Source organism: Littorina saxatilis, linkage group LG2 (genome assembly GCF_037325665.1).
Source record: "Littorina saxatilis isolate snail1 linkage group LG2, US_GU_Lsax_2.0, whole genome shotgun sequence".
In the NCBI taxonomy this organism is placed as follows: domain Eukaryota; kingdom Metazoa; phylum Mollusca; class Gastropoda; order Littorinimorpha; family Littorinidae; genus Littorina; species Littorina saxatilis.
This window is the reverse complement of record NC_090246.1, coordinates 33,054,498-33,067,033: the sequence shown is the minus strand read 5'-3', so window position 1 is coordinate 33,067,033 and position 12,536 is coordinate 33,054,498. Positions and strand designations below refer to the sequence as shown.

General features: G+C 41.3%; 1 protein-coding gene across 1 annotated transcript in view; it reads right to left on the bottom strand.

Annotated features, from left to right (window-relative positions):
• Positions 1-12: 12 nt before the first annotated feature.
• The window catches only part of LOC138958797 (serine/threonine-protein kinase LMTK1-like), a 28,645-nt gene continuing 16,121 nt past the window's right edge, over positions 13-12,536 (bottom strand). The window contains exons 11-12 of the mRNA XM_070330089.1: positions 8,595-11,817; positions 13-6,127 (exon numbers count right to left, since the gene is read on the bottom strand). Of these exons, the coding sequence (XP_070186190.1) occupies positions 5,912-6,127; positions 8,595-11,817 (3,439 nt within the window). The 3' untranslated portion in view covers positions 13-5,911. The remainder of the gene's footprint in view (positions 6,128-8,594; positions 11,818-12,536) is intronic.

The following is a 12,536-nucleotide window of genomic DNA, read 5'->3' as shown; positions in this document are numbered from 1 at the left end:
AAATTCTAAACACACTTTCTTGTAGTTCGTTTAATTAATGTTATACAAAACATTATCAAATCACACTCTTCAAATATACTCTGTGTTGATTAATGTTTGTAAAGGAAGTGAATACACTCATATTGCTCACAATTTTCATGTGATATGTGTGCGCAGTTTATCGATGCAACATGGTACACAACCAAACTCATTTACTGTACATATACAAATTTATGCGCAGGTAAATATATTCAGCTGAGTGTTATGAGCAGCCAACTTTAGTAATCATCACATGTTTCTTTTTAATCTCATTTCGCCCACAAAGCTAAATAATTTATTTAAGCAAAATCAAACTTTTGAACTGCAACAGCTCTAAAGTAAAGTGTTCACAGTACAAATATTATTACGCCTTTAAAAAAAAAAAACTTTTGTCTTCTCAATCCCACCGAAGACTAGCCAAAGCCCTAGTTGATCCATAAATTGGGTTCCCTTTCACTCCCAGATTTCCTTTTTGTGCGTGTGTGTATTTTGTCTCTTTCGTTGCTTTGTTTTGTTTTTGTTTTAACACAGCCAACTGATTTACTTCATCAAAGATTGTCCAAAGATGACTGCTCATAACATGCTCAATCGTACAGACTTTCTGATTACCGGGATGAAAATATCATAAAATTGGAGTGAAGAAAACTATACTGCTGACATGGCGGGGTTAAAGTACACTCAAAAGAACAAAAGTAAAACATGCATTGCTGAAAATCCAGAACGTAAAAAGATGGTTCAGCTAAGGAATGGTCAAAGCAGACGTAAAAGATAGCTCTAATTCCAACTTTGATTGTTAGTGAGCGAAAAAGAAAACTTGCTCTAAAATATTTTCCCAAAGGAAACAGGGACATTCTATCCATAGTACAAAAATAATATCACAGCAAGGAGTCAATGTACACACTCTCATTGCATTCCACAATTAAACATGTGACTGTACAATCCAGTGAATATTTCTTTAGCATTTGGAGACATTAACATTTCACATATGATACATGCCCTTCTTGAACAATTCAATATAAACTGGATGGAAAGAAACAATTTCAGCTGGAAAGCTTTTTTTCTTCAAATCAATTATACTGCAATTTGTTTATTAATGACAACAGCTCAAGTTTTTCAAGAGTTTGTACTGAAAACAAGGCATGCCCTCATAATAAGATGAACAACAATGTCTGCTAGTTATAATACACAACAATCATTGCCATCAGAAGCACTCCAAATTGTCTTTCTGTGTGAATATGATGTAACCGTGTGCCGAAACACTACGATCACCTCGGGAAGCGAAGTACAATCAAACAGGATTGAAAATGTTAGGGCTAATTTCTTAGCCCTATAAAAACTGTTATGCAAACCCGAAGGTTTCCATGAACATACAGACAATCGGAAACCACCAGACCCCATCACAAACAGAATTCTACAATCCACTGGTGTTGACTTTTAAAGGCCAACAACTCGGGTGCAGAGTCTGCTGTGAAAGGAGCGGTAGCCTCCCCTGTCACATGAGGTAAGCTACAGTTGTACCTGCAATGACACCCTTGTTTGTTTGTTTATTTGTTGCTTAACGTCCAGCCGACTACGCAGAGCCATATCAGGACGAGGAAGGGGGGGATGAAGGGGGCCACTTGTCAAGCGATTCCTGTTTACAAATGCACTAACCCATTACTTGTGTCCCAGCAGGCTTTAGTAAAACTAAATTAATACCTACTGGAAGATTACCAGTTTCCAGTATGTTAAAATAGGCTTAACCTATCTACTGCTGGACTTACATCAGAACACTAACAGATTAAACTATACATGAATCGCGAGACAAGCGGCAAGAGAAGAGATTTTTGGAAAAAATACAGGTGAATGAGCAAGAAGGCAGAAAAAGGAAAAGAATTCATGAAGAAAAAGAGAGCATGACAGGAAAGAGGAACCAAAAATCTACCTAACAGCAAACTAGAAAGCTCCTGCGGTTCCAAAAACAGGAGGGGCTTTTAATTTCATAACCGCAGTGCCCCACTGCGGGAAATGACACCCTTGGGACCAGCCAAAAGCCTAAGCTCCATACACTGCAGACAGCCTGTCATGACAGGTATATTTTGGTTAAAAGGGATAGACAACGCGACGAGAGAAGATTCACTTTCTTTAAACAAGTGTCCTCTCATTAGAGGGGCCTCACATGGCAGGTACCACTGTATTGCCATTTTCCCATCACAGGGTAAATTAACTAAATCCTGTTGTATAATAATCAGAACAAAGTAATAGGCAGGGCATGTGAAGGATGAGGGTGGGGGTTATGCAAAGGGTGTGTACAGAATGAGGTATGGCTATATAATGCTACAGGTTTTCTACATCTAGCAAAGAACAATGCATCACATGATTTGGTTTTCTGACACAAATCTGCATTTAATGATTTATGTTACAAAGCCAGCTAACTTTGTTAGAAACTGAAATGATGAGATACTGACTGCTTTCAAAAGCACTTTGCATCTACACTTTAAGTAAGCTGTTAAAAGCCATACATTCAACATAAGCCTCAATTTATGTTAACTACAAGAAACATTGCTCTGTGCTTACATCCACAGACTAAATACTCAAAGCAGATAAAACTAGCAATAATCATGAACATATGAACGAGTACACATCAAACTCATGTAGCTCAGGATATGTGATGCAGAGATTACTACAGTCAACACCGGCTGGATTGTCTGCGAAAAGTGGTGCTGCTTCTGAGCAAAATAGGTGGGACTCTTTCATGACATTTCAGACGGTCCATACACGATAGAAGAACATAATTAGCACTCTGAGAAAACAGAAATTGAGGCGAGTCAAAGAATGTACATGTGTGGGTATGTGTGCATGTTGTGAAAATGTGTGTGTGTGTGTGTGTGTGTGTGTGTGTGTGTGTGTGATAGGCGATTATAACAAAAACAGAACAGTTGTTTACTCTAGCTGAAAACAAATTCCCATTTTTTTCATTTTTGGCAGAAACATACAGGTAAGACGTAGATAATGCTGAAATAGTCATCTGGAATTAGACATGGACTGGCACAAATGCACACCACAACCATCTTTTTCAAAACCTTATCACTGTTACAAACTTCTGAGCTTTGGTAACAGTTGACTTCAATTTTGTTCTGCCCTACAAAGATCTTTCTTTATTTGGTGTTTAACGTCGTTTTCAACTGTTCAAGGTTATATCGCGACGGAGAAAGGGGGGAGATGGGATAGAGCCACTTGCCCTACAAAGATGATTTTAAAAAGAAGATGATAGAAACTGTACTGTAATGCAGACACACATGGTAGTTGAGAGTACTATTGACATGAAGATACAAGCTATCATTAAGAAAACAAACATTATATCAGGATTACAAACCAAAATGAACATATCAATTACAAAAATCTAAATATGTAACTGGCATGGTGCTTGTTTGTTGCGCAATTCTACATCTATCTCTACTAAGTATAACCTCTGTACAATACGATATTGTGAGCAACTTAGGAAATCTAGGGGTGGGTGGGGGTGTGGTAGGGGAACACAAGGTGAAATGAATTAAATGTAATGAAGTTTTGTGTATAAAGGACATCTCTTGTAAGTCAAAGTGTCATTACTTACAGTATGGAATGTTACGAAAACAACTTTGATTGAAGTGATTATGATAGGGGGGAATAATAAGTCTTTGATTGAAGAGAATATAATTGGAGAAAAAGTTTTCAAAACAGCAAACCAAAATAGGTCAAAACAACCACACGTTAGAAAAGACTTGATTCAAGTCTTTGAGAAGAACTGCAAGGAAAGAGTGAAAGGACCTGTTGACATATACAGTATAAAAAAAACTGCACTATTGTTATGCATTTAGGATCACAAGTTGCCGATACACACCATCGGGTTATATCACACTTAATTAGTTTAACTACATCTCACAATCCCATTTCAAAACACAACAAAAATAAGAACCACTAACCAACTGTTGCTTTCAATACTTAAATTTTCCCATCAAGCTTGAAAAATTAGTTTATTATTTGTTGGCCAATCTCTTGTTGCTGAAAAGTTGGCTAAACACCATGCATGTTGCTGTATTTTACTTAGTCAAAAAACAAAGGAATACTGTACTCACTGATACAAGAAAGAGACAAGACGGTACGAATTTTCGCTTATGGAAGCTTCATTTTACTTATTAAAATATCACTGTACTGTTGATACCATTTGCACACTGTTAATTGCTTCTTTGCTTCCTAAAAGCTGAGGGTGAAAAGAGCACCAAAATGCTGAAAACGGAACAGCAAATAAAACAGTACGTGCAGCTAAAGAGTCAATCACACTCAACAAAATCTCTTCTATTCTCTCTCTCAGGTAAAGACTGATTGAAATAAGAAATCGCACAACAATTTTCCCTCCAAATTAATTTTAATTATATAAGTTACCAGCAGGAAAGAAGATTTTCATCAAAATACTTTCTTTCTTTTATCAATAACTGTTCATTAGTTTTCTTCACTTACATTAATGCTCAATATGGAAAATATTCAACCCATTTTGAAAGTAAAATTTTTCCATGACTTGCACACTATCCAAAAACTATCTTTGACACACTCCTTCTTACACCCGTAAAGACTTGTGAGAAACGCTCATCATTTTCACGTTCACTTGCTTCAGTTCAAGTAAGAAAGAAATAATTATATTGCACTTGTTCAAAACAGGAATAACAACCTTGCAGCCATGTCTAATCTTTAGCGTTTTCATGGTGCATTCCACCCTTGTAAATAAACAACAAGTCGCGTAAGGCGAAAATACAATATTTAGTCAAGTAGCTGTCGAACTCACAGAATGAAACTGAACGCAATGCAACGCAGCAAGACCGTATACTCGTAGTCCACCGCTCACGGCATAGGCAGTGAAATTGACAAGAAGAGCGGGGTAGTAGTTGCGCTAAGAAGGATAGCACGCTTTTCTGTACCTCTCTTTGTTTTAACTTTCTGAGCGTGTTTTTAATCCAAACATATCATATCTATATGTTTTTGGAATCAGGAACCGACAAGGAATAAGATGAAAGTGTTTTTAAATTGATTTGGACACTTTAATTTTGATAATAATTTTTATATATTTAATTTTCAGAGCTTGTTTTTAATCCGAATATAACATATTTATATGTTTTTGGAATCAGCAAATGATGGAGAATAAGATAAACGTAAATTTGGATCGTTTTATAAATTTTTATTTTTTTTTACAATTTTTAGATTTTTAATGACCAAAGTCATTAATTAATTTTTAAGCCACCAAGCTGAAATGCAATACCGAACCCCGGGCTTCGTCGAAGATTACTTTACCAAAATTTCAACCAATTTGGTTGAAAAATGAGGGCGTGACAGTGCCGCCTCAACTTTCACGAAAAGCCGGATATGACGTCATCAAAGACATTTATCAAAAAAATGAAAAAAACGTATGGGGATTTCATACCCAGGAACTCTCATGTCAAATTTCATAAAGATCGGTCCAGTAGTTTAGTCTGAATCGCTCTACACACACACACACACACACACACGCACAGACAGACACACATACACCACGACCCTCGTTTCGATTCCCCCTCGATGTTAAAATATTTAGTCAAAACTTGACTAAATATAATAAAAAAAGACTGTCAACCAGACTGACAAACAGGTTTCACAATAAAATAGCATATAACTTCTCTAAGTACACAAGAGTAGAGCAATTGCTACAAAAAATAATGTAGAAATTTCTGATGTCTAATAATCAAATACATTTGTAACACAACCCTAAACAAGATTACAAAGGTAAATAAATACTTGGTGTAACATATAGTAATTCCATTCCATACAATGCACCTATAGTCAAAAATCACTAAAACAACTTCGTTTAGAAGTAAAAAATCAATCACAAAACCAGCACACTTGTTCAAAAATCAATCAGGGAAGAAGCACCATTAGCCTCAGACGTGGACTTGCTCTCTGCAGTAGTTGACTCCCCTGTTGATGTGGTTGTCTCCCCTGTTGACTCAGCAGTAGCTTCAGCACTTGCAGACCCGAACGCGGAGAAGTCTAGAAAAGTGGAGTCAGGTGATTTTTCTGGGCCGCCTGACCCGTTTGCCACCCGGACCTCTTCGTGAGACTCCTGGGTAAACATAAAATTGCCCGTCAACTCACACGGCATGCACAATGTTCTGGGTGTGAGGAATGCAAATAAAAGATCTCTACGAGACTGCATTTAAGGATTAGACTGTGTGCTATGAGAGAGAGAGAGAGAGAGAGAGAGAGAGAGAGAGAGAGAGAGAGAGAGAGACAGAGACAGAGACAGAGACAGAGACAGAGACAGATACTGATAAAGATAGACTGTTTCTCAAAGAGAGAGAGAGAGAGAGAGAGAGAGAGAGAGAGAGAGAGAGAGAGAGAGAGAGAGAGAGAGAGAGAGAGAGAGAGAGAGAGAAAGAGATTGTGTTCATGTCTGCATCTTGGCTTCATGTTAGGATACATGATTCAAAGTGAAAACCAGGGTGAAGAGAGAGAGAGAGAGAGAGAGAGAGAGAGAGAGAGAGAGAGAGAGAGAGAGAGAGAGAGAGAGAGAGACTACCTTCATAACCATCTGCTATATAAATTACATTATTTTCTTTTAGCAAATAAATTGAGTACACACCTGCTTAATACTATCCACCTAACTAAATCAAAATCAAACAGCTACACAGTGTTTATAGTAAATGTAACTACACCGTAGTTGGAGGGGAAAAAGACAAAAATAGCACCACAGGTTCACAATTTGTACAAAGCTCTGCTTTTACCACTCTGAAAAATTGAATAACTCAGGCTATGTATAATAAGATCATCATTTATTATTTCTCCCCATGACTTACTTTGTACATCATATGACACAATCAACTGGAATGTCAAGAAGTTCAGAATTATTTAACTCATTTAGAATGATACATTTACCAAATCTCTCTGAGCTAAGATGACATACAATATACAAAGCCAACACGGAACCAATGGGAAGAAAAATGAAAGCTAAACATGGGAAATGAAGCTTAAAACCCAAGAGTGGACATGCATCCCAGAAAACGGATCTGTAAAGAAAACAAATACACCGAAATTTGACACACTAAAAACAAGTGAACAACAGTTCATGCAAATGGCCCAAGTCCAGTCAGTACCCAGTGAATCCAAATGAAAAATTAATTTTGCAGACAACATCTGCACCTCTTACGGAAAGGACTAGCAGTGACGGTAATTGCAGTACAGTGGTACCTGCCATGAAAGGACCAACCAAAAGTGGCCTCACATTGCAGGTGGCCTTTCATGGTAGGCATATTTTAGTCCATACAAATGATAATAGGTGAAGGGAATACAGGTGTCCTTTAAGGAGAGGTGTCCTCTCATCAGAAGGGCCTGACATTGCAGGTACCACTGTAGTTTACACCACAGAACCTATTCAAATGTTTACTTTAATACACATACCAATGGCACGATTTTTTTCATGCATCAATCTGAAATTAAACTGTTATTAGTGTCAATACATGTAGCAGTAAAAGTGGTCAATGTGGCAGACAATATTTTGAGATAAAATGCAAATAGACAGCACATGAACGCATAAACCATTTGTACTAAAAATTATAATGTGTAAAACGTTTTTTGATTAATGCTTAAAATGTATTGCACGTGCCTGAAGTGCATTTTTCTACACTATTAAATGCCAGGATTGCAATGATGGTAGCTTTCACATGTGCCATTTTTTGCGTAGTGCTATAAATGCAACCGCCATGTAAAGTAAAGTGACTAAATGTCTTACAAAGTTTGCAGCTAGGAGAGGTTGGTTAGCCAGGCAGGAGCTGTGTAATCAACTTGTTCTAATCATGCAATTATTGCAATGTTTACAAATATGCACGTGCATCATGTATTCTGGATACAAGTTCTAACAAAGCAAGTGTACAACAGTGTGAGACAGTAACAACAAGAACCCTTCACAAAAATAAAATAGCCATATATCTGACAATGCAACAGATGTACATGTATACTTACAATTGCTCTACAAATATTTATAATACAAGCACAGAGCAAGTCTTTGCAAAGAATTATCATTGAATGCTTTTATTTCTAAACATTAACTATTCCAAACCTGTGTATAATAAGTTAATAAATTAACACCAGATATATCATATGAGCAATTACAAGCCTGGATTCCCTGGTACAAATCAAAGCCATGATAAAAATTCTGTTATATATACACTCTCCCAATTTTTCTCTCTTATCCTTGCAAATTGCCTACAGGGATATATCTCGACCTGCACTTCTTTTATTCATATCTTACATCATTTCAGAGCAATAATGAGTGAGCACCATAGAAAACAAAATACATCAATATTTAAAAGCAGACTGTAAAACGAAAATGAGAAATGAACACAATCAGCAGTAGATGTACCTTTGCAGACATAAAATCAAACCATCACTCGAAATAAAAACAGAATCTGATTAAAATGGAAAAAACGACTTTGTTGCAAACACCCACCACATCAAAATGCATGCTGTCAGAAGGAAGAAAAAAACAAGAGGTACGAGGTGTGGGATAAATACAGTCAGGAACTTTGTCGTACCTGCTGAATGTTAGTGGACGCACTGTCGTCCCCACCCTCGGAACGTGAGGGGTGGGGCAAGCGTGGTTCGGCATGCAAAGTCGAGACCCCTCCCCAAGAAGGAAGGCCCTGAGATTCAGAGACAGAGTTAGGCACCGGCGGGCTACAACTGCCCTCAGACTGAGAGTCTGATGACTCCAGATCAAAGTCTTCTTCGTACAAAGAATAAAATTTGCTTTGGTTTTGCGTGCGGGCTGGGATGCTAGGAGTTACAGACGTGTTCAGTGATAGCCCTTTAGTCCTGTTAGCTATGAGGTCCGATATGTAGGACCGGTGAGTCTGAGGTCCGCCATGCAAGGTTACCTCACTGTCCGACACCGAGGATCGAGCGTTGGGCGTTTCCACCGAACTCACGCTCGTATTGTCAGATCCCCCGCTTCCTTTGTTGCGATCGTCTGACGAGCGCTGAGAACGCAGGCTGCTACCACTACGAAGGCTTTCACTGTCTAAGTCTAACGTCCAGTCAGGCATATCATCAAACTTCTCCTCGGGGGAGTCTGGCTCAGAACTAGTCCGTTCTTTGCCTACCAGAGGCTCTCCCATAAAATCATCCCACTCAAACACATCTTCGAAACGCACATCCACAGAACTTGTCTCTGATGGAGTCGGAGCAACATCCTCTTCCGAAGGGAAGGGGTGTTCGGGGATGGACTCCAAAAAAGAAGTCTCGTACGGTCGGGCCAATTTGAGGCCCTTAGACAGATAGATTTCGGTGGCCAGCTGGAGGGCCATCTCCTCGCTGTCCACACTACTGGTGGGGCTGGAGGCGGGGGGAGGGGAGGATCCAGCCCCCGCGTCCCCCCAGGGCTCCTCGCAGATGTAGTCCTTGCTGCTGTCCGAGTTGCTGGTGCTATCGGTGTCGGTGCTGGTGGTGCTGGACTCAGGCTCACTGCTGAAACTAGCACCGCAACTCTCAACACCATTACCTACCTTTGAACCAGAAGAAGTAGGTGCAGCTGTCGATGGGCTTCCCACAAAGTCCTGAAGAAGGCCCCCTTCCATGCTGAATGGATTTGAACCGGAGCTTTGGACGTTTGCAACTGACGTCGGAGCTGGTGAGAATCCACTCAGAAGATCAAAGTCGGACAGAGCGCTGGAAGGTTCTGGAACGCTACTGGTTTCTTTGGAGCTCTCTGGGCTGTTCTCTTGGCTGCTGACGGTTGTGTCTTGTGAGACAGGTTCTCCCAGTCCAAACAGATCTGTCAGGGACTGCTGGTTGCCACTTTGGTTTCCACTGTCCGGAGAGGACTGCGAGACAAAATCTGCCAGCTGATTGTTTCCAGCGCTGTTGTCTGTTGGCGGGCCACTGAAGTTCAAATCCCCAAACAGGTCTGGGGTTTGCTGAGCACCCTGTGTCGCTCCTTCAGCATCATTTTGTCCAGTGCCTGTGACAGGAGCTATGCTAGCAACATCTGGAACTGAGCTCAGCATGTCAAAACTAAAGTCACCAAAGCCATTGAGACTGGAGGAGCCCTCCTGTGGTTTTGTAGATTGTGCAGAGGACTCATCTGGCTTGGTGGGCTCTGTCGTTTGATCTAAAGCAAAGGGGTTTATCTGGGGATCGGCCTGAGGTGTTGCACTGGAGTTGGTGTCGAGGGAACTCAGCGAGGAAAACTCCGACGTAAAGCTGGGGAATGTTGGTTCTTTAGCAGCATCAGCTGCAGCGCTGGCTGTGTCGAGAGAGCTCATGGAGGATAAATCTGTCCCAAAACTGGCAAAGGGGTTGGCTTCTTTCGCCACTGTAGGCTTGCTCTCTGGGGTGGATGTCTCAATGCCAGAAGATGTCTCGCTGCTCTGGGTTTGAGAGACAGTGATGGAGGACTCATCACCAAAGCTGAAGAAATCATCCTGCGTCATTGAAGACTCTGGCTTGTTGGAAAACGCGGCATCACCTGATGCTGTCATCTCTGAGTGTTCTTCCGGCAGCTCACCGCCACTTCCCTCAATCAGTGAAGCGTCGGTGAATTCTCCAAAGCTGTCGTCCTTCTGCGACGAAGAAGTGACATCTGCATCAGGCGTCTGGCTATCTGTGGCAGGAGATAAAAATGGATTGGCAGTCTGGGAATTCTTGGGTTCATCTGCAGCTTTCTCAAAATCAGAGAATGGTGAAGGGACTGCTGTAGTTTCCAGGATTTCAAAACTCATGCTGCTATCCCCCATAGTTGCTGGCTGGTCTCCAAAATCAGCAGAAAAATCTGCAGTCTGGTCAAAGCTCGTCTTGCTTCCTTCCGTCACCAGTGCACTGTTACTGGCAGTTGCATAGGTGTCAGTGAAGTTACCAGGTGAGGACGTGCGGGCTGTGAGGAATGTAGAAGAGGAGGAGTCACCAGCAGAAAAGGAGGAGGAAGAGGAGGGGGAGGCTTCATCTTTGGTTATTGACGTGCTGGTTTTTCTGGGTTTGGGCTGTGGCTTTTTTGGTGTATTCACCACAATGTCCTCCACCTTTGCCTGCTCTTGGGACTGGGTGTCTTCAACAGCAAACTGGAAATCATCAAACCCGTCATCGGTTTCTGTCTTCTGCACTGCCTGTCCAGAGGTGTTGGGCGAGGAGAACACATCAGGCACAGTTTCAGACACGCTTGGTGCTTCTTTCGGCACTTCTCCAGCAGCATGGGATGCAAATTCAGTGAATTCAGTCTCTGAGGCACTTGGTGACTTTGGTTCAGCAGCCTTAGGGACCGGCGGAGCTCGTCGAACCGGTTTGGGAGCGGTGTCTTTTGGTTTCGTCTCTTCAGGAACACTGATCTTCGGCCTTTTCTCCATGTCTTCAGCCTTCTTTTTTGTCGCTGGGGGAGCCTCTTCAGCCAAGCCTTCTGCTTGGGGAATGGTGATGGTGGGGGCAGACAGCTTCTTTCTGGTGGCTCTAGGGGGCGCTTGGGGAGCAAACGACTCCACCTCGGAAGTCAAATCCTCCAGGGAATCAGGCTGGGCAAGCTCCTCGGCCAGAAGATCGGAATCAACGCTGGAGAAGGAGCCCCGCGATCGGTCGTCCATGCTGTCCACGGACATGTGGCGCTGGTTGGGCATCAGGTGCTCCCACTTCTGCTCGAAAGCTGCGATGCCTTCTTTGGGTGCGGCGCCCCCTTCTGGGGTCTGGCTAGCGATCAGTTTCAGCAGGCCATAGACCTCGTCCACCTTGGTGCGCTGAGGGGCATCCAGCCAGCAGAACTGCATCACTTCATACCTGTAATACGAATAAGACATAAGATATTATAACAGCCATGTGCAGTACACTTGGATTATTTTCTGGCTTCAGGTACAACCAATTAAATGAAACACATAACAAGAAGAGCAAACGCTCGATCGAGTCACTTTCGCAGTTCTGAATATTATATGAGGCATCAGATGGACAGGAAGAAATTGCTATTCACAACACAATGAGTCACGTTCACATAAAATTTGAGCCCGGTCACTTTTATAGTTTCCGAGAAAAGCCCAACGTTAAGTTGTGTGTTGCCGAACAGAAAAGGCTAGTTATCTCCCTTGTTTTTCTGATAACGTTCGTAAAAGGCTACAGATGTAAATACTTTGATGTAAAGAATAATCCTACAAAGTTTCAATCACATCCGATGAACTTTGTCAAAGATATAAAATGTCTAATTTTTCCTTTGACGCTGACCTGTGACCTTGAAAAAGGTCAAAGGTCAACGAAACCATCGTTAAAGTGTAGAGGTCATTGGAGGTCACGACTAAACAAAATATGAGCCCGATCGCTTTGATAGTTTCCGAGAAAAGATATAAAATGTCTAATTTTTCCTTTGACGCTGACCTGTGACCTTGAAAAAGGTCAAAGGTCAACGAAACCATCGTTAAAGTGTAGAGGTCATTGGAGGTCACGACTAAACAAAATATGAGCCCGATCGCTTTGATAGTTTCCGAGAAAAGTCGAACGTTAAGGTGGTG